Here is a 22,582-nt window from a genome sequence, read left to right on the forward strand (position 1 = left end):
ACTGGTGAATAATCACTTGCTCTCTCCCACACACCTAGGTGGCAGAGAGAACTGTGGCTGGAAATAGTTGTTTATTATGCCTAGGGATTTTCTTCCCCAAACTATGCACTGTCATGACTGTAGATCAATCCATCTAAGTATAAGAAAAATCAAAAGTCCTAAGTCTGTTCTCTGAGAGTTGAGTAAAACTCTTTAGTAAGACTTGCACCCATGCATCTGAAGACATAATTAAACTTTAGGTGTGCCTTTTGCTGAACTTGTTAAACAAGATTTCCACTGCTTTTTTACCTAGAGGAGAAACCCATGACAGAGTCTGAGATACTCATCTAAACTGACACAACGGCAGTATTTACCCTGTAGCACACAATGGTAATCTCACACTCTTACCTTACCTCCTGCCCCCAACTAAAAGCATTGAATAAAATAAACTTCATCATAAGCAGCACTTCTTCCCTTATATTCTCTTCACTGGGTGACTAAAAGAAGCTCTTCATATAATGTAAGAAAGTTATTATAAACAATAAGAACATTCTCTGAGTCAAAGATTCACCAGACAGAATTTGTGTATCTGTATAGTCATTACACCAGTTAAGTTAAATGTGCTGGTAAAGCCCACAGACATCATAAATACTAATAATCTAGTCTTTGAAAGCATCGGTACTTTCTAATTCAGGACAATTTAAAAAGTGCTTCAGGGTTTCTGAAGAAAGACTCCAGAGAATGCACAATGATATACCCAAGAGGAAAGTTATATACATTAAGGGATGATTTTACACTAAGGCTCTAATTCTCCTTTCTCCCACTCTGCCCATACTTGTACAGTTTCACAGTAAGGTGGATTTGCTTTCCTTAGGCAGGAGAAATGCTACAAAGAGCTCTTAAAATAGGAACACAGCAGTGACCTATTTTCAGTACTTCCATTCTTATTTCTAGGTCCATTATATACAGTGTAATGAACATTGTAATGAACATTCAGCAGTGAAAAGACATCAATAACTGACCAAGTACATTTGCCCACATTCTAAATACAAGATTAAAAATAGTTAGGAGACTGGAAAAAACTGGCTATGGGTTAAGGGCTGACGCACAGAGCAGTTCCCCAGCTCAGGTAAGAGCTATCAGAGACCACATGAAATGAGCTAGTGACCAAGCCAGACTGAACATGTCATGCTTCCTTGTTTCATTTTGTTTACATAGCGAAGAAACTTTGCAGGAATTTTGACAGTCCTAATGTAGAGCTGCCATGGTATGGTTGGAAAAGATGACATCTATACTTAGAAAAATTTTATTTAGTAGTGGGATTGAACTGTGTTGCAGAAGAGGCATGGAGAAGCTCATTCTATGTCTTTCCTACAGGCTTTATCATTATGATATTTACAAACACTGAGATTATTATAATATAAAATAGAACTACCATCTTTCTGCCATCTCATCTGCTCCTGAAAAGTCAAACTTTCTATTTGGGAGTGGAAAAAGAATTTCATCATTTAGGAGGCTTTTGCAAAGCTGAGATTAAATTCTTCAATTCCAGAAGTGAAAACTGGAAGTGATTTTTAACAAGGATGGGTTATTTTTTGCTCCTTTAGCAGCTTTTTCCAAGAAAACTCTAATTATCTTAGGCAATCATTCAGTTATAGTACCTGTCTTCCTCCATATTTTTGAGACAACTTCAAGAATGCTAGAATCTGTCAAAAACTAATTGTTGGATCATGTACTCCACTTTACTAGAAACTGCTTACTTCTAGAAAGCAAACAGCTTTGGAGTTATTTAGCATACAATACAAACTCATTTCAAGAGCTTCAAGGGTGAGGAAGGGATACTTTCTTTTTTTCAGTAGATGTGTACTGTAAAAAATATGCGTGTGAAGATAGAACATGGACATTTGACGGTTGAGCATTCAGTGCTTGGTTTGCTGAAACAGTGTTTCAGCTGTGTTTTTTTTCTTAAGGCCCACATCAAAAAACCAAATCAGCCATATAGTGGTATTCATATTTTGTAGATGGAAGTGTTTCATTTGAAATTACTAAGGCATCTTTTTCCTAAATGGATGGTCACAGCCTAACTACAAAGCTTTCATTAGTGCCTGAGTGTGAGTGTTAATAAAGGAACAAAAAAGGAACTGTCAGTCAGGAACTACATGATCATGCAGTGTTCTGTTCTTTTCTTTTAGCCAAAGTAAGCCAGCTCTGCATTTTCTTCCCGTTGTGAAAATTTTATGTACTGAGTTAGTTCGATGCAGAAACAGACTTAGAGTGCTGAAGAATACAGTCACTTCTATCCCTGAGTTGCTGAATCACTTACCCACCGCTCCTGCTAGTTAATAGTAGCTATTTTTAGTTTATGGTGGAAAACGCTCTCATGATGGCAATGATACTTCAAAACAGTTTGGGAGCAAAATCATCTGCTTTGAACATCTCTTGGAGCCTGTGCTGGTACGAGCGCCTCGCTATTCGTTCCCAGTGCTGGCGATCTGGGTCAGCCTGGCGCGCGGGATGTGGCATTCGCTGCCTCTTTCATAACTGCCCGTAAGAGTTCTGGGGTCATGTTTGTAAACACTGCTGCCATGTGCGCATAAGCACGTGGCGAGACACCAGCATGACCTGGAGTGCCAAAGCCCAGAGGTAAAGCTTGGCCGCCAGTGTGATGTCGCTAAGCCAACCAGCACCAGCGTCCTGGTTGGAGCACACCCCCTGCAGCTCTGTGAGACACCGCGGCGGGGTGTTTGAAGGGCAACTGGGAACCTTTTTCCTGTAAGTGGCACACGTGGACCTGTGCTAATGTTGATGGTGGCCCCGCAGGTTTGTCTGTCAGTGTAAGCAAATGGTAGTGCCGAATTGTTCTTAAGAAAAATGGAACTCCTTTCTGCCCTAAGTCACTAAAATTGGAGCCCACATGGTCCCAGAACACAATGCAAAACTGTGGCTCTCAGGGAAAAGAACTGTATAAGGGCACATTGCCAAAGTTTCCAAAATTACTTCAAAGACATATAAGAGACTTCGTGTCTGCAATAGCTTTTTGCTGGCTTTGCACTGATGAAATTAAGACCACGTTTCAGGCATTTGAGGAAGTAGCTCCTAAATGATTTCTGTTTATCAGTAGAAGTTGCATGATATGGCCAGTACAAACAAAAGTCACAAGCCTTTCATTTCCTCCCAAGGAGAAACAAGCAGATCCGGCCACCCAAACCTATGCAAAGTTGCATTTCATGCTGACCACACACTTTATATGCTTCAAGGAAAAAAAAAAACAAAACAAAACAAAACGTGACAGGGGGAACAGTCTGTGGTCAGTGTTCCTCTCCATTATAGCGGCTCTGTTTCACACGCAGCTCTAAGTCTCATTTGCTTTGACCTTTCCTGGGAGAGCTGAGAATAGGACAAAGAGTTAAAGTGTTACCAGTCTCTGCTGAGTCTGCACTTCTCAGCCAGGCAAATCAGAGAGGCGGCTGGAAGAGGAGGGTGTGCACGCAGCAGAGGGTGAGCAGGAGGGCGTGCGGGGAGGGAGAGTAAAACAAAAGGAGAAAAATAAACTGCGCACACCCCGAAACAAAACAGGGGAGTGAGTACAGAAAAAGTGCTCATCTTTGAGGAACAGGAACTTTTCTATTTGTTTCCCTCCATGTAGTTATATCTTGTTATCTGAACTCAAGGTACGGTAGATATATGAGTCCTTGAACTCTGAACTGGTGAGGAGAGTAGCAAAAGTAAGTGAATACAATTTTAGCTGAGCAGCTGGAAAGAAACGGGCTTTGTCTTTTTGTGCCTCAGCTATGGGAGGCCATTTAACGCTGCAACACACAGCTGTTCAAACCTCTTTCTTAGTGTACCCCAGTGGCCTGCTAAAACAAAGCAGAACTAAGGCAGTCTTCTCTGAGTGATAACGCAACTCTGGTTTTAAATACTAGCTGCTCCAAATTACTTGTATTTTGTTGAGCTCCGTCTCTTAAACCTGGATAAGAAGTCGTCCCGGGTTTGTTAGTGGGAAATGAAAAAATTAAAAGCGTCCATTCATTTCCACAGGCTTTTTGAAATCCTGCCCTACTGTAAACGTTACCCAATTCCTTAGCAGTGTTTCTGGAAAGCAGAAAAGTCCCTTCCTCACTCGTGTGTACATTTAGCTAGCGCTCTCCAGTGCTACTACGCTATCGAGCAATGAAGTTTCTATTTTTGACTCACTGTGGACGATCTCGCTCTGAACCCCTGGCCTGAATATTGCTTAAATGTAAAATGAGCAAACCTGAACAAGCTAGCAGACTCCACACCCCATCATAGCCCTGCCTTTAGCCACGAGTGCTACAAGCAGCCAAGACCGTGGGTGAAAAACGGGAGCTCTCACAAGCTGCAGTGTGGCACCCAGTGGTGCCTGGGGACACCTAGAGCGTGTTTGTAAGCAGCATGGGCACGTGCACATGAGCCACGTGGGGCTTGGCTGGCTGAACCTCCAAACTGCGGTGGGGAGAGGAGCAACTGTGGGAGGCAAGTCCGAATGCTCTGCTCCATCTTTTTCCAAAGCAGTTTGCAGTGGTATTGTATCTTTAAACATGGCAGGGAAAAATCCATCTGTCCTTCACAGTCAGCTGCATCCGCCAGCGTCCAGAGATGCTGCACGAGCTAAATTACCTATTGGATTTTATTTCCAAATGCAGTTCATCATGGATTTTATCACAAGCCTGTGAATGTGCTGAAGTTAAATAGGGTGGGCACTTGATTAAATGCACTATGTAACTAGGCAGGCTGAGCTATGACTATGACCCACAGCAAAGGAATTTTTAAAGGCCAGAGACACTAAAGCTTACCATCTCCAATTCAGGTCTAGGAGATGAAGGCGAGCTCTTGAATAGAAAGGTATGACTGCTGCTATGGTTAATGGCAGGTTAATGCATGTTTGTGCATCCCATCTCCAGCAGAGAGATTTCTGACAACAAATTAAAACTGGTTTTATTTTGGTATTTTTCCCTCCTTTGAGCTCTGCTACCAAGTGTGATGTCAACATGAAGGTTCGTGGTCCCTGACAAACCTTTGATAAAACAGATCAAATGGGAATTGTGTGGTAGATTGGAGCTGATGTATATGAACGGCTTGCAGACTATGGGAAATATTGCCTGAATGAATAGGAGGATCAAGGGTATTAAAGGGAGTTAACTGGAGCACTTTAGAAATGTCCTGTTTCACACACTGTGATTAACTGACACAACCTACTACTTTTAATTATTGTTATTTTAATTATTTGTTTGAAGGTACATGGAGACATCTACAGTGCCAGTAAAATGGAGATAACCTTCTTCCCTGCATCCTTTCTCACTTGCAGTGCAGGGTTTAAACAGTGCCACAAAGCACTGAACAAAGTCATCCTTTTCCCTGAGGAGCTTTATTTAATTTTAATTTGCTGGGTTGTTTTGGATAACCACTACTGATTTAGAGGTCTGAAAGTTAGTGCAGCAAAAACAGAACATGTTGTCAGTCAACAGAAAATGCTACTGAAAACCAAATTCTAAAAAAAAGTGAAAAGCATCTAGTTTCTGTTTCTTAAAATTGATACTTCTGTTATCTTAGTAAGCAGAGAAAACGATCAGTAAACTTCTGAATGAGCAGGAAGAGGGTATCATGGGTAAAGCACTGGGGTTTAGGAGATATGGGTTCAGTTTCCAGCTACACCACAGCTTTCCTGTAGATCTTCTAGGGTTAAGAAAAAAAAAGGCACAGAAATGAATGACTCCAGCAGAGTTTGTACCACATTGCATGATCTCTGTGTGCTTTGGCTCTCAGTTGTTGCTTATTAATTTTATACCCTTTCTCTCCTTCTTTGCATGTTTTGCCTGCTCATTAACATCAGCACCCTGGGGAAAAGACTGCAGCAGTGCTGCTTAGGAACTCCTCTGACACACACACACACACACACACACACAGAGCAGGCACTAATAGCAGCTTTGCTTTATTTACTGCAAATATTTAGTTTTTTGAAAGGGAGCTGCCTGCCTCTGCTATAAACAAGAGTTACTAACACTCTGGCCTCTTGTGTGCTGCCAGACCCTTTTTCTCTGCCTCTTTTACTGAATTAAATAGTAAGACAGAACAAAAATGGCTTATGTCTGTACAGCCCCAAGCACAGTAGGATTCTGTTTCGTGGCTGGGATATGAGGTGCCTCCTAATGTGCAATAATTAATTTCACTCTATCCAGTCTTTAGAAGCATCAGAGTTGCCATCCTGAATTAGACTCATGCTCCAGCTTGTCCAACAAAGTATCTCCAACCAGCTCGTTGTTTCAAGAAAAAACAGGTATTCTGTTAGTAGTCAGACCCACTCTTCCAGAAGCATAACTTCTTATTCATCAGCTAGAGTCTACATTTTATAGCAAAATTCACGTTAACTTGCAACTGCTTTGAAAAATTGGGGTTTCTGAGTAAAACTTAGTTTTTTAACTTCTATACCTGTAGTCTTTCCATCCATTTCTTTTCCCTGTACCATCCCACCACCCCCTCCCCCCCCCCCCCAAAAAAAAAGGCCCAAAACTACTTTTCTTTTTTCAGTGCTACAAAGTATATGACTGATTAGATGCTTCACTGCTCCAAGTGTCTCTGGTATAGCTCGGCAAGCCCAAGAAAAATGAATAGGGCTTTCTGAAAATGGCAGTTTGCAGGATCACAAGTCAGCTGACACTGGGGAAAAAAAATATCCACCTATACTTAATGAATTGTCAACTGTACAACATAGACACAGTGGAAAAATAGATAGAAATCTGCTTTTCCTACCTGGTTTCTCACTTCTCAGACACTACACACAGTGAGAAAGAAAACAGATCAGCACCATTCTTGGTTTTCTTACTGCTTTCTCACACCTACAGAAGCCTCTCTGCATTAAGGATTACAGGGAAGCAGAAAAGTACAGGTCTAAACATATTTAAAGAAAACAAATGTTCCATGTAAAGTATGGAAAGCACCATAGAAACAACAGAGAACTGAAAGGCTGTATTCTTCTTCTTCGTGCAATTTTCATCTTTCTGAATATCAAGAGTGTTTTTCCCTATTTAGTCTGTATTTTCACTTGCTCCTAGGTATGTGATGTGTACATTTGCAACTACCTGTGCATGGAATCATGGAATAGGAAACACACTAGCATACATTTTCCTTCCCACAAAATATCTACTAGATACACAAAATTAAGTAAGTGTTAAATCTGGCCCTATCCAGTTGTTCAGCTTTCATGGTTTTGATTTTTAGTGTTGCTATTTAAGTAATACTTCAGAGCTTTTTTTGGGCAAACAATCTTGAAATGAAATAGAAAAGCAAGCAAAGGAGTGCAGAGGAAACATACTTTCTGAAAAGAAAGTCTGTTAAAATCTATAATGTGTGCGCACACATACCACCACAGCTCCATATCTCAGGGAGAGGTGAGTCCCATGTATTTGCCAGCTTTCATATGTTATCTTTTAGGGATAAAAGGCATTCCTTTTATTAAGCTGTACATGCACTTGAAGCTTCATGGAAATACCTCACTTCTGTGGTCTTTAACTTTGGGAAAACAGTAGAAACTCCTGTTTTACTGCAACTATTCCTTTTCCTCATTTTACCTTGAGCAGGAGACTAATGCTACTTGCACACAAGAGAAAATACGCAATCATTCTTTTCTTCTTTTTGCTTACATAAGAGCTGAAAGAGTTTTGTGTCCTTTGGCAAGTATAAAAATTTTATAACTTCAAAGAATGTGACTTCAAACACAAGTGAAGTAGCACTGAAAGAACTAAGAGATTAAACAAAGATGAAAAAAAGCATCAGGGGCATGAAATGGGGCTGAGTGTTGCATGAACAGTTGTCTTTCATTCGAAGGGACAAATCTGGAAAGATCCTAAAGGACACAGAAGATGAGGGCAAAACTCTCCCGCCAGAATAAGGCCCAGGGTTAATGTTTACCCTTTGATCTCTCTAACAGCACTAGAAGTGGCAAGAGAAGGAATAGCACAAACTCAGGAATGCCTTTGTCACATATTCTCTCACATGCTTTACTCTTTCTTGCTACCTTCTGTTACCCAGCTAGTGCAAGAGTAATGGGAATGGTAGGTAAAAAAAAGGCCAGAAAAGAAAATGAAAGGTGGTAAAGAGTTTACTGAAACAGAAGCACATTCTGGATAGGACACAAATCATTTTGTCCTGCAAATGAGAAGACACCGCTGCAGTGTAATTACAAAGTTACAGTGTTGTAATAGACATCAACATAAAATGGGAGCAACCAATGCGAACATACAACTGCTAGCAGAAGCCGTGTGTATAACAAGATCTGTGATCAGCCTTCCTACTCTGTTGCATGACAGTGAATACCATGATTCATCCAGACAAATTCAGAACATGGAAGAGGCATTTGTACCAACTGCTTCCTCCCTAAGAGGAGAAAACAGATCTTAGGATTCATTTTGTAAAACAAGTGATGTGCTCTGTACAATGTTCTGAGTGCACATGCAGGGCATAGACTTCAAGTGTCTCTGAAGACCAGAACTGGCCTGATAGGTTTGGTTTAAGTCCACAGGGGTGAGCTTGAAACACATTGTCAGCTGGGTGCTTCTGACCAGCTACAGTCAGACCAGCATTTTCACAGAATCACAAAATTTTCATCTCTGCAAGGCATCCCCAATAATTAACACCACTTCTCCCCACTCCTTTTTTCCCCCCCTTTTTTTGCTTTTCTTTTTCTTTCTTTTTGTTTTGAGCAACAGATTTGTGGCATTATTCACTTGGTTGGGTAAATGCAGAAATTTCCAAGCTTCTTACATCTAATGGAGATCTAAAATTTGCCTTGCAGTGGTATAAGCTTTCATAACAGCAACGCCTCTTTGTGTCCACATGTCTCATTAAGTAATAAAGGCTTTCAGCTATTTGATTTTACTCATAAAGTTAGTAGGATTCCTGATTTCTTTCTTGTTCTTTAAAAAGGAAATTGCTCTAGTATCCTAACAGGCAGTGAATCGTGCTTAATTAAGGAAAAAATATATAACCATTTACAGTGGGATTCTTATATTGTAAAGAGCTGTTTTGTTATAAAAACTTTTGGGACTTGAATTAATTATACATTTTTAAAAGGGGAGGAGTGGCACAAAAATAATTTGAAACCTTTGCAACAATTTCCTTAACCCCCATCTCATACTTCGGGTCAGTCTGTTCCAGACAAACCCGTCAATACAGCCCAGACTGCGCTCAAGCGCCGAGGAAAAAAACAACTGGGTTCGACAAAGGATCCAGCGGTCTAGAATGCAAGACAGATGAGAAAGCTCAGCCAAAACCCAAACTATGATATGTGTTCTTAAAACTCTGCATTTTTTTCTTTCTTTCCCCCTCCTCTGCTGTCCGTGAGGACTAGGGACATTCCTAGAACTCTGTCCTCACTGGCTGCGTCAAGGCAGCTGCCGAGGATGCTGGGACACTGTTTGTAAACACTCAAACCACGTGCACGCAACCACATGGAGAGTCATCATCGTGACCTAAACCTGCCCACTTGGTAAGCCGGGCTTTCGCTGCAATGGAGCCAAATCCTTTCCCAACACGATGGGACTTAGAGTAGCTCACGCCAGGACACTGGAACACAAACTTGGACTGCTGATGCATTATTGGCAAGGAGATTAGACAGAAGAGTTGTTTAAACTTCAGTTATTGAAATGTGAGTTTAAGGACAGGGTAGCGTATATAGAGTAAAGAATGCAGATGATGTTCTTTATTTACCTGCAAAAATTCAGCTGAAACCTGGAAACTTCCCCTCCCCCACGCATACACCTGGTAAAACCAACATTCGTATTCTGGGAAAACGTGGTATATATTTGAGGTTAGAGGTAATGCTAGAATGGTAGAACATGTAAAGATTATTTCACGTTGTCTAAATTGCATCATAGTATTTAATCAGAGTGCGGATGGTACTGGCCTCGACCTGGGGAAGACACTTCCAAGGGGTATTTGGTTCTTGAGCTGGTTATCTTAGCTATCTAAACACTCACCTGCTCACTTCTTTGAAACTGTCTGTTGTGGCTTAACAAAACTTTGTGCTTGATCAGGCTTAAAATGCTGAATTATCCTTTCTTGCTGAACTTGAGCATAGAACAAGGCTATTTCTTTCCACACTGCAACAGAAATACCTCCTGTATTTAATTTTTTATTTTTGTTTTAGTTAGAGGAAAAACACACACACAAGGAATTAGGTCAAATACTACAAGCCTTTATTTATCTGTAAGAATAATCCTCCTGGGATTTTTTGCCATATGTATACTATGAGGCAACAACACTCCAACTTGGAATCCCCACCTCCACAGAAAACTTCTCTTTTTAAAGACAGCCTCAACTTTGTTCAGGTTACTGTGATGATTCAGGGTTCTGGAAGGTGTTTTACAGAGGTGAACAAGCCTGCTTGAAAAGACAGACAGGAATCTAAATCTTTACGGCTTTTATTTGTTAAAGTGTTTTTCAAAGCATGGCAATTCAAAGTGACCTCAGATTTAAAATTCTTTACTGTGAAAAACTAGTAGAAAACTCTTCCTGATCCACCTATAAGTTAGGACATTTTTTTCTTCATTTCAAGAACAGTGTGAGATACATGGGTAAAATTAGTTAGCTGATCTTTCTGTATCTCAGACCTTGTTTTTCTCTTACCTTCTTCCTCCCTGCTATGTAATGCAAGGCACATTCCCAGTATTTTAATCCAAACAACCTTTTTGGGTCAGTCATCAGCTGTCTTTGGGATTAGTCCAGCTGATGCTGAAAGGTCAGAATTTTACTCCTTAATCTCACCATCACTGCATCCACCCACTGAGCAGTTCCTTGGCAAAATTGGTGCGTTTCCATATATATATATATATATATATATAACACATATAGATTTTTTTAAGCAAATTTACCTACCCTAAGGTAAGGCAAAAGTGATTTCTTTTCAGTGGGTGACAGAGGGGATGATTACTCACAGTACTTTCCATTTGTAGGGTTTTATTATCTAGGATTATTGGGACAAGGTATGCAAATTGAGCATGTAAGCAGTGATGATAAAGTAACAACCAGAACTATGGCAACTTGTTAGTAGCTACTTGTTCAGTGTTCAAAAGCATATTTCTGCTGCAGAACATCACTAAATGAGTAAGATGGTACTCACTGCCTTATGAAGTAAGGGATGGGAATAATGCTGCAAGTGTGATTGATTCATACTATTCTCTTTTTGGCTTTCAGCCATGATGCAGTCATATGCTTCATCTCTGTTCAGACTACAGCTTTTTTTTTTTTTTTTTTTTTTAATAATGAATCATAGTACATCCCACTCCATTTCAGAACCAGCACATTGCCTTTCAAAATGATGTCACAACACTTAATGCTGCTGGCTGACTGCCTTAACAGCAATCAGAGAGCTGGACTAAATAAATACTCTATATTATTTGCCAAAATAATTTGTGGTTGTGTTCTCCAGCGCAGTTTCCAAGATAACCACCGACTCTACTTGAAACTTGGCAACTTTGTTCTACCACTTTCAAGCTCCAGTTGTGAAGCTGGCTTACAGATGCTGCTACCATGCCTAGAGCTACTGTGCGGCAGCCCAGTGAGAGAGGTAGAGAGGTCACTTGCCGTGACAAGCCAAATTTGACAGCTCTTCTGGAATTCCACCTTGACAAATTGTCAGCTTTTTAAAAAGGACCTTACGTGGCCCCTGTAGAAACGCAAAATACATCTTCCACTTGGAACAAAAAGGAACAAGGGATTTAAAGTCACTGCTTAGGCACACTCTGATAAAATCACTACTGTCAATGCAAGTAACTTAGGAGTGAGGCACTCCCTGTAAACCTGACCAGGGTCAGTATAACATTAATCCAACCTGACCTTCATGTTTTTTCAAGCAGCAGATTTGTTCCAAAATATGATGAGGGTTCTTTCCCCTCTTTTTCTTCAGGGCTGTCTGGCTGTTGTTACTATTTAAAGGAACATTGTGGAAGACACAGGCCAACAACATCTGAAGTGCTTGGGCAAGAAGGAACAGTCCCATCCAACTTTGGCAGCTGAAATGTCCATTCCAGCAGCAACTACAGGTTCTTCCGATTCTGCATGTAAACCCTAAAACATTTACAACCTATTTCTGCTACCCAGTGCAGCACTGGTACCGACAAAAGACCTTGGAAATCTGTTCATCATAATAATTCAATTAACTCCACAACAAGCACACGTTTCTTGCTCTTTATACAATGCTGACATGCCAAAGTCTAAGATCACGTGTACTATATCAAAACAATACCAGTTTTCCTGGCTAAAAGCCACCACAATGAATCACCACAATGCCAAATTTCTCATTAAAAACCCTACTACCAACTGTGATAATTCGGTAGATTCAGGTGCCTCAGTGTCTCCTTTGGAAGATTTTGTTTGGAATGGGCGAGACAAAAACACTTTCTGAGGCTCCCTGGATGCATTCACATAGGGTTTTTTAATGTCACTTTCCAAAATGTAACATTTCTTTCCACTGAAAGATGAGTTTTGAGTTCTTCAATCTCACGTTAACAGCAGTTTAGTCCCACCACCAAAACACTGTTGTTTTCCACATCTTTGGCTTCCCTTTTTCCCCTCCTCTCCTTTCCCTGCCTTCTAGATTCAGCTGTTTTCTGACTTCACTGGCAGGGCTCATACTAAACTTTTCGTGAGAGAGACAAAATACTCCCCGACAGAAATTTTTTTTCATTGGTTCCAAATGGTTCTAAGGGTTTTCTGCGGGATAAAATCCAGGATGGGTACATTGTTTCAAAGAGTTAACAGCAGCCGTCAGATCCCCCTGTAACTCGACTTCAGACATTACTATTGACCACTGACATCTCCCTGTTGAGTATCTTCGGCAACCACGTCCTATTTTGCACTTTACAACCTCCAAAGTGCCATAGTGGAATACACATGCAGATACACAAGTGAATGTGTGACTGCACTCACCCCCTGCTGCAGTAAGTCAACCTGCCATTAACACGCGAATAGAACGGCCGCATTAGCCCACGAACAACACCCACTGACCTCCTTTCACTAGGGACAGTGTTATCTCCTCATCTCCGAAACTCTTAAACTTCACATCGAAAGGAAGAAGAAAAGAAAATTATTCTGAACATATATTCAGAGCTGCCGATCACTGCTCAAAGCCTGCACATTCGCATGCCGCTCATCATGGAAAGCAAGTCTTGTGATGAGATCTTTGGCTGCAGCGTTTCGATGAAAGCACGCTAGACCACATCACTTTTCCCTTCACCTCACTCCGAAAAGGAAAATTACTTAGTAGAAAAGAGTCTGCTGAATTTCCAACACTCCGACCGCGAGCCGCAAAGCCCCCTTTTAACTCTGGGCACGAGAAGGAGTGCTGGTGTCTAAGGGGGTGATTTAACGCCGACAAACGCCGCGGAGCGAGCGAGCGCACACTGCCGCGCGTCCGACTCCGGCGTGGAGAGGTTGCTGCTCTTGTCTGTCATCTGGCGGGGAACGAGCCTGACCTCGCCGAAAGCGTTATTTCAGGAGAACACGCTCGGGAAAGTGATTCTCCTTTTCATCCCGTAGCCACATTGTGCCCCGACGGCGGGGTTTAGCAACGCGGGCAAAACACGCGTGTGGATCGTCGCACGGAAAAAGGGAGGCCTCGCTCCGACCCCCGTCTCACCCGCACGCACTTCTCCCTCCCGAGACGCCGGCACCGCGCTCCGCTCGCCACCCCTCGCCCTCCCCAGGCCCCGCCGGCCCCCCGCCTCTCTCCCCTCTCCCCGGGCTGCGCCCGCCTTTGTGTCCGCCCGGGGCTGGGGAGCGGCACAAAGCCGGGGCGCCTCCGGCCGCCGTCCCCCGGCCGCAGACAAAGGCGCGGGGAGGGGCGGCGAGGCGAAGCCCGGGTCCGGCTCCGTGGAGAGGGGGCGGCGGCGCCCCCGCCGCCCCTGTCAATCAGCCACGTTGGGGGACCCACGGCGGCGCCCCCTCCTCGCCGACCCCCGGCGGCGCGGCGCGGCGCTGCCCCGCGACACCTCCCGGCGGTGCCGGGCGGGGAAGGTGGCCGGCGCGGGGATCCCGCTCTGACCTCTGCCGCGTCCCTCAGCCTCGCCGACATCCAGCACGCACAGCCCGGGCGCCGCGCTCCCCGCTCCTACAGCGCCGCCATCTTGCTTCCTTCTGCTCCTTGGCGAGCGCGGCCGGGCCCCCGCACCAATATGCGCGCGGCGCCCTGACGTCGGCGCCCGCCCCGCGCACCGCCCCGCGCGCGCGGCGCGGCTCCCCCCGGCCCCCCCACCAGCGCGCGGCGCGGGGGCGCCCCCAGCACCGTCACCGGCGCCGTCCCCGTTCCCGACCGCGCGGGGCTTTTTTCCCGGCTGCTGACGCTCTTTCGGCCTTTTGGGGATTCCCACCCCCGCCCTCTTGCCCCCCCCCGCCCTTTCTGCTTTCGGCGGTGGGTCCTAGGGACACGGTGGGGCGGAGGGTACCGCCCTCCAACGCCAGTCCCCGCCAGCCCCCCTGGGACACCGCTGTCCGCATCCCTCGCGTCCCCCGGCGGCGCGTTCCCACGGCCCCGGGAGCCCGTCTGCTGTGCTCGGGCTGCTCTCCCCCGGCTGCGGTGAGAGGCTTGGGGGTGCAGCCTGGTAGCGCTCGGTGGCCGGCTGACAGCGTAAAAAAAAGCCAAAAAAGATTTCCCCTCCCCCCAAGGGAGGAGGGGAAATCGACAAAATCTCCTCAGGCTTCCCCAGAATGAAGCCCTGTGCCCGCAGACGCCGGGCTGCCAGCGGGGATTGCTCCCCCGATGTGAGCTGGACACTCATTCCCGGGCGCGCCCGCAGCCCCGCGGCTCGGTGGGTGACGAGCGGGACTAGCGGCACCGTTCCCCAACTATGGGCTCGTGGGAGAAACGCGGAGCCGTGCCCGCTACAGTTGCAGCCGCAGGAGGTCTGGCTGCGGTCCCAGCCCCGCTGCCCCAGGAGCGGAGGGTGGTGGTGCCCCCGAACCTGCCAGCCCCCACTGGCGGGGGACGGGTCCCCGCTGCCATCCCCTCCGTGCGCCGCTCGCCGCCTTTCACCGGCGGAGCTGGAGCCCTTCCAGCTGGGCAGCTGTGAGGAGCAGAAATAAAAGTATGCGAAATCGCCTCTCTGGTAACCGGCGCTGGGCTTTCACTACGCCGAAACACCGCCCGGAGTCCCGAGCGCCGGAGGGACCCCGGGGCCTCCCCTTCAGCGGGTCCGTACTTCCCACTGCGCCAAGGAGAGCAGCCTCCAGGCTGCTGTCCTCTGGCCTGTCCGGGACGCGTGCGGGGCCCGGGAGGATTTTAGAAGAGCATTAGCTTTCCGACCAGACCCTCTCCCCCTCTCCGTCGTGTCCTTCATCCCATGGGGTGCCAGGAGAAGGTCTACAAGTGCTGCGTTCCTCAGTGTTGCCCAAGAGATGTTGAATCTCCACGTGTCCCCTGCCTGGCAAAGGCAAGCTGGTGAAAAAGGGCTTCAACAAGATGACAAATCCCGTAGCATTTGATGCAGGTCACAGTGATTTCTAGGAAGTTCAGGTCATCACTGAGTAATTTGGTTTTCATGTCACAGGTTGTTGTCTGAGTATTGGTTTTACTTTAATTTCTGTGAAACATTTCAAAAGTACACTAGAGATCTTGCCTTTAAAACTTGCTGAAATAGCTCTGTGATGGTGGCAGGGTGTCACTTCTATACCTTTGCAAGACGGCTCGTTCTCCCCAGCCCTTGGAAAGGTGCTGGGCTGGCTGGCCCGATCCTGTAGGAAAATGCATGGGGTTTCTGACAAAGACCTTTGTGTTTACTTCTGCAGAGCTGACTCCAGCAGAATTTCATGCAGCCTAAATCTATGTAAACAGACTCAGGTCTCTCTCTTTTCAGAAAAGTAAATAATGCAAAAAAATGGTCAATGTCTGCCTCAATTTTGCCTTTTTTTTTTTTTTTCCTTTGTGCTTTCACAGCACTTGCTTGATTTCCAGCAGGCTTTAATCAGTATTTAAAACTCCTTTAAGTTTGCCTGTTTTATGAAATCCTGGGATTGCTTTATCTTTATCTCCTGGTTTGGCACATCCAGATGACGTGAAAAGGAACAAACACGCTCAGTCTCTCAGTGGGTTCAAAGCGCTGTCTCTTCCCTAAGCTTCTCTTACAGCATCTCCATCCTTTGCACTGTCTTGTTGTGCCCAGCCAGGGCTCGACGCTGACAGGGTTTGGCAGGGCCTCTCTCTGTGCTTTTCTTCAGCAATTTGCATTGCACTGGGAGAGGTGACCCTCCTTTGCATGGCTCAGATCCCTCCCGTGCCCGTGTTCCCTTTGTGGCTGGAAAAGGCAGGTGGCTGGTTTTGGCAGGACGCTGCTGCATTGGAGCAAAGACCTATCTCCCCTTTGCATGAGCAAGCAGCTGCAAACCTGGGTAACTGATGGAGTGGGTAAAACAGAAAAAAAAAAAAAAAAAAAAGAAAAACTCTCCAACAACCACCAAACCCAAAATCCACAAGCAGGAGTTTGAAACTGAGCTGGGATTCTTTTGTTTTCTGACTGTCTTCCTGTGCTGAAGATAAGGGACCACTCATGCATGTGTTACCTGCACATATGAATGTGAGAAACGTGTGCATTTTTTAAATGCTTCCTTACTTAGGTGTGGTTCCCTTCCCTATTCTTTGCTCTCTCTCACTGTCTCTCTCTCTAAACTTTACTGCCCTAATGACAGCCTGTTGTAATCACCAGGCTCAATAAACTCAGGAGCAGTCCTGCTGAACCAGCAGTACTGTCTTGCCTCCAGGAGCACAAGGCACATTTACCGGAGCCTCCCCTGCACCGCCAGCTTGTGCTCAGCTATCTCGACCTACAAACCTCCTAAGTGTCCCGGTGCAATCCTGCAACATCTTTACAAACCAGGATCTTTTGGCTTCCAAGACAATGGCTTTCTGTTGTGTATACCCCTGTCAAATGTAGTGTGCTCTACAATGCGTGCTTACTTGGTATCTGTTAGCAGCCTGATGGGAGGGACATGAACCTAAATGCTCCCTTGGAGTAGTTCTGTTTGTTTCAATGTATTTATTGAATGAGAGAGGCATTTTGACCCATTTTGCTTTGCCTTATCTGTCAAAAGGGGAGAAAAGTGACTGAACATGACCACAGTGAGAAGTGACATAAACCCCCACACACACACTTTTTCACCCTTAAATAATTGGGGGCAGAAAGTCTTTTGTCTCTCAAACATGCTGCTCCCTGACTTAAGTTGTATGCATTCCTCAAAGCAAGTATCTGCTGTAAAAAACAGATATTCAGCTTCTTTGGAAATGTGCTGAGATGCACTTAGCTCAATGTTCTGGAGCTGTTTTCAGAGCTATCCGAGCCACACCATTTTTCATGGGCAAAATGTCAGGTAAAAAGCATCCTGCTATTAGGGCATTTGTGTGGACAGCGTGTAATTGCGCACAATTAATCCAGCGTTTTCAAAGAGTGTGGGCCTTGCCCCTCTGCTAGAGGAAAACTTGCTCACTGTGAAGGATGTCAGGGTGGCCAGGATGAGAGTTGCAGCCAGGTTCCTCCTAAAGCTGCAGTGAGCAAACCTGACTGACTTACTGAAGGAATGTAATGTACTTGGCCTCCTCAAAGCCCCAAATGAAACATCCAGAGAGGTGTACAGTGCAGATAATATTTCATCCTGTACCCCGCATTGCAGAATAAATGGGTTTGTATTAGCCACCCACTTCACATAGCTTGCAGGGACAAACTGAACTCTGGCTTTGAATTTCTGTGCAATAACCAGTTCAGAACCATAATTCAATTGTTACTACTGAGACTTCAACTTTTCATGTTGTTTTTATTCATGTTGTCTTGCCCCCATAATAAAGTGTGAACAGCTTTGTGAGGTGAAAGAAATTTTCTAGACACCCCATTTCACCTCCTGGAGCAAACCTCTGGAGCTCAGAGGACTGTCTGCTGTAACATGATGGGCCTGCAGAAAATCTCTCATGTCCTTTCTCCACACAGAAGACATTTGTCTTTGTCACGAGGGACACTGATTTCTCATGGGCCCATGTCTGGATCAGAGCAGCATCCACCAGAAGCCCTAGAGGGGCAAGGTAAGGGAAAGGCAGCAGGACCAGTTCAGTGAGCTGTTATTTTGCTTTGGTTTATACTTTCAGCAGGGCTTTTTCAAGTCCTGAGACATCTGCTCATCCATGAGCTTTAGAGTCCAGCCTCAGAGCTGAGGGATCACACTGATGCTGGGGCTGCAGCCACACCAGCAGGCAGCAGGAGGTGGCTCTGCCAGACTCATATTGATGACTGAACCCCACCTCACTTTTTTCCCCAAATCAAAGATCACTATTGGTCATTTCTTTGTATTCCTACCCTGGACAGGAAGAGGCTTTTCCAGGACTGCACAAATGAGTTGTTGCAGAGTAAACATGTAGGAGTTTTGTTTGTCTGTTTGGGAGCAAGGTGCCCAGTGGCTGGCATGCCTGCAGGGATGCTGTGATGTGTTGTCTGCCCAGTGCTGTCATTCTGTTGGTGGAAGACGTGTGTTTCCTAAGAGCTGTAGATGGCTCAACTTTTAAACCCTTGGCGTTTTCCAGTGGGTGGAGATGTCTTTGTGCTGCTCTTCAGTGTTTACGGCTCTAAGGTGACTGTAGTCTTGTGATTGCTCAGGCATTTATGGCTGGAAAGTCTGAATTTTGGCACGCTAGACATCTGCTAGGCAATTCCTGCCCCCAGGATCATGGTTGGGATGAATGCCCTGGGGGACGGAAGCCCCTGGCAGAGGAGAAGGGGTAAGGGAGGCTTAAACAGAGGTGAAGCAGGAGGACCCTTTCTGACGGTACAGCTTGTCCTTTTGGGATCCTAAACTTGCTTTTTCATGGTTGTAGGAGTAAAATCTTGAATCCTCCATGCAAGAGAAACAGAAGCTCTACTCACAGGATGTAGGGGAAGGTCTGGGCTGAGCAGAGGACACCAGGTCTGTGGTTACTCCTGAGGAGTGGCACTTTACTTTGTTGACTTCTGGTAATAACCTTCCAAGAAGGGGCCAGAAGCTGACCTGCAAATGAAGAGAGCTCAGCAGTGTGCATAAATCCTAGATGCAACTGAGTTGGTGACATTTCAGGATCAAAATGAATTCTTCTTGCTATGCTCATCCCACTCCCCGTCTTGCCAGCATTGCTCATTTGTGTTCACTCCTGGACCTTTGGGGAAGACAGCAAAGCTGGGAAAACAAGTGCATCAACCGAGTACCACAGACCAACATACACAGGGGGACAGGAGCAGAGTGCATGGTTGCCCTTCCCCAAAACACCTCCCTGTGAGAGGAGAGGGCAACCAGTCTCACTCCATCAGTCAGGCTTGCTGTGGCTGAATGTTGTCCCACAGGCAAATGCCTGTCACAGCAAAGTGTGGTGAGCTGTGCTGTGTTTCTGTCAAGTGCATTACACAGCCATCAGGTGGCTCGAAGCTATGCCATCAATCAGTCCAACTCTGGGGAGGAAGACTGCTTTTAACCCTCCTCAGAATTGCTGAGCAATGACGTGCGACCAGGACTACTGCACTCGTGTCAAGTTCTGTATGTGACAATGTGCATATCTCACTGTATTTCTGGGCTAGAGCAACATTTGGTAGCTGTATCCATCCATTCGCTGATTGTTGGAGGAATTAAAATTCTTTGATAACCCCTGAGCTGTGAGCATTTTGCAGCTGCATGAATAGCTTAGGGCTCAGGTGGACCAGGCAGGAAAGCCAGGCTACAGCTGCCAAATCCTTTACTGATTTTTTTCCCCCCTGCCTTCTCTACTGATGTTTGGTTTTCCCCTTATCTTCAAATCCTTCCACAGCCTTGTGGGTGGCATCCTGGCGTGGATCCTTACGTGCTGCCTATGGGGTCTGCTGCACTGCTGGGCATCACCTCGCTTGCTGACAGCTCTTACCCTGCAGCTTTGCAGCAGCCTTAAGGGAGCAGGCAGGTGGATGAGGTTGTGGAGTCTCCTGTGTGCTCCTCCTGGTCTCTGCTGGTGACAGGGATGGAGGGGGATCCCTTGCATATGATCCTTTGCATATGATCCCTCAGCAGCGTGAGCAGAACCTGTGTGAAGCAGGGATGAGTGCAGGAGGCTTTTGCAGGAGTTTGGTGCTTCTGTTTCTGGAAATCAGTCTGCCTTCTCAGCTTTACCAAAAAGTGTCCCAGTTTGAGCAGTGGCTTTTTTTCAAGGGACTCTCTCTCCTCTGTCCCTGAACATGACTTTTGCTGGACTACAAATTGAACAGGATGGATAGAAGGCTAAATTCCTACAGCTGCTGGGCCCTGGGAGAAGCTCCATGTCTTTTCTCCCTGGAAACTGACTTCACATTCCTCAGAACATCATGGTAGAAAATGAAGGAGTGACTGAGCACTGATCTCCTGAAACCACATTTTCAAATTAGGTGTCTGAAAACTGGCTTCCCATGTCTGTAGCACTGAGGAAAGGTGTCTCTGTTCCAGGTGAGCTTGATGTCCGCTGGTGACACAAGTGACAGTCTCAGTAATCAGTACTGGTCCCTTTCAGTTGGATATTTTCCGATGTATGTATTTAAACATACAGCTTTATGTATCTGGAATTTGGTCATTTTCTACAGTTCATCTCTCAACTGGGAAGGAAGAGGTTTTGCTGTTAACTGAGAGAAGTCAAGGGTATGTGCCACTTTTTGCAGTGCAGCCTGTGATTTCCTGCCATATAATGAAGCTGTCTCCTAAGAAAGTCTTGCAAAGGGAAAAGTGCCAAAGGAAAACCAGAAGAGACTGATGAAGCAGTTAAACAGGCTGATATACGGACACCTGGGATGTGATACAGCAAATGCCAGTCTTTGGAAGGAGCCTTAGCTGTGTGCCTGGGCAGGAGCTGGGAAAGGCAGGGGCTGCAAGACTCAAAGAGCTTTTTCATTTTTAATCATTAGTCTTTTTAACAAGCTCGGTAGGACTTTACTTGTTGGTTGCTGTTCTCCCAGTGCATCCAGATGAGAAACCCAAGCGTTATAACGGGGTTGCTATTGCCCTGTGACTCAGAAATTCTTAGCCCTTGAGCAGAAGTGTCACGTTTGTTCATACCCTTAGTGCAGGCACAATTATATTGAGTTAAGTTCTGCTTAAATCAATTTTACCCTGTAAATGAAAGCTATATGCAAAGCTAACTGCTTTGCAGCATGCATTAAAAAAGCTAAATAGTGTTCAAAAGTTATGTAAATGCGTGTGTGCCGGTGATCTCTTTAGTGTGGATTGTCTAATCTAGAAGCAATGTATAAAGAAGATAAATGTAGCTTTCTTTGTCTCTTTTGATTTCCTTCTCTGGCAGAGCAGTTTGTCTGTGGTCCTAGCTGAGCTGTCAGCTTGCTTTGATTTTTTTCTTACATGCCTGCTACTGATTTAGTCAGGGAGTCAGCACCATATCTCCACAGGGGCTAGACACCTGAGGAATCTCCTGGTTGGACATGAACAGGCAGCAGCCTGGGGTTTTGCAGCTCGAGGAAGGAGCTGTGCATTCAATCCTTTTTCTTGGGGTCAATGTGGGGATGTTATATACAGTTGCCCTTCTGCCCTTCTTCAAAAAGTTGTTGAGAAGCTCTGCTGAAAGATGCAAACATACAGAGTCACAGTCACTGCATTATATTAAAAGGTACATTTTTATCTCAGGATTTGAGAAGTGAGAAGAGTAGGCTGTCAGGGCTCAGCAGCTATAAGGCAGAAGCTATAAGCAGAAGGCCTGGTCACCTTGAGCAACTTAAAAACCCCCAAAATTCTCTCTTCTTTCAGGAAAAGGCAGCTGCCTTCCCGGCTCATTGGGGCAGCTTTCACTATCACAAGGTTTCCTCTGTCATCAAAATGTACCAACATGTGCCCCTTTCTGGCTGGCAGCGGGGTGATGCAGGTGGGATTTGCTTTTGGTCACTGGCATCAGCAGGGACTTTGGGCAGGGCTAAGGGCTGGAATCCAAAGCATGTTCAGTGGTCAGCCTTAAACTGGCAACATGCACCTTTGCATGCAGCCACTGCCTCCAATGTATTATGCCACTGTCAAAATGAAAAATAGCTATAGTGCTTCTTGGTGGTGACAATCTTCCCTGTCTTCTGCTTCCCTTAATAAGGTGCTGAGAGACAAGGAAAAGAATAATTTTATGAAGTTTGTAAAAAGTTTGAAAAAAAAAAATTATAGCTGTTGGGATGGTGTCTGCCTTGTTAATTCCACCTCTGAAAAGTTAGGAGACATATTAAAAAGTAATTGCTCTGATAGAAGAAGGTTGTCTGTGACCAAGGGCTGTGACTGCCACATAGCCTTCGATGTACTTGCCTGATTTCTTTCCACTGAAAAGCTGTGGATGAGCTCCCCACCTCTGTGCAGGATCCTCAATTTTCTTCAGTACTAAGGGAGTGGGGATACCACTGATTGGAGGTCTCTAAACTGAAGCACCTCAAGGGGCATGGATTTTAGGGGATATTTTTCTTGCATTTTCAGAAAATTCAACTGCTGGATGTTTTCAGGACATCTCAAATTAGGGACTCGCTTTGTGAGATTTTTACTTCCAGTCCTACTTTGCCTTGCTCTTCCATTTGTAAATAAGAACACTAATACCCTTATCAGCAGAGGGATT

The 22,582-nt window shown here is 45.3% G+C and overlaps 1 protein-coding gene across 2 annotated transcripts in view; it reads right to left on the bottom strand.

Moving 5' to 3' along the window:
* TET2 (tet methylcytosine dioxygenase 2) overlaps positions 1-14,148 on the bottom strand; it is a 70,730-nt gene extending 56,582 nt beyond the window's left edge. For both annotated transcript variants that reach the window (XM_066186289.1, XM_066186288.1), the window contains exon 1: positions 14,039-14,148. In XM_066186289.1, coding sequence (XP_066042386.1) covers positions 14,039-14,068 — 30 coding nt within the window. In that variant the 5' untranslated portion in view covers positions 14,069-14,148. The remainder of the gene's footprint in view (positions 1-14,038) is intronic.
* Between the last annotated feature and the right edge of the window lie 8,434 nt (positions 14,149-22,582).

This window comes from Chamaea fasciata, unplaced genomic scaffold (genome assembly GCF_029207755.1).
Source record: "Chamaea fasciata isolate MVZ Bird 193981 ecotype frontalis unplaced genomic scaffold, bChaFas1.0.hap1 SCAF_6, whole genome shotgun sequence".
Taxonomy (NCBI): domain Eukaryota; kingdom Metazoa; phylum Chordata; class Aves; order Passeriformes; family Sylviidae; genus Chamaea; species Chamaea fasciata.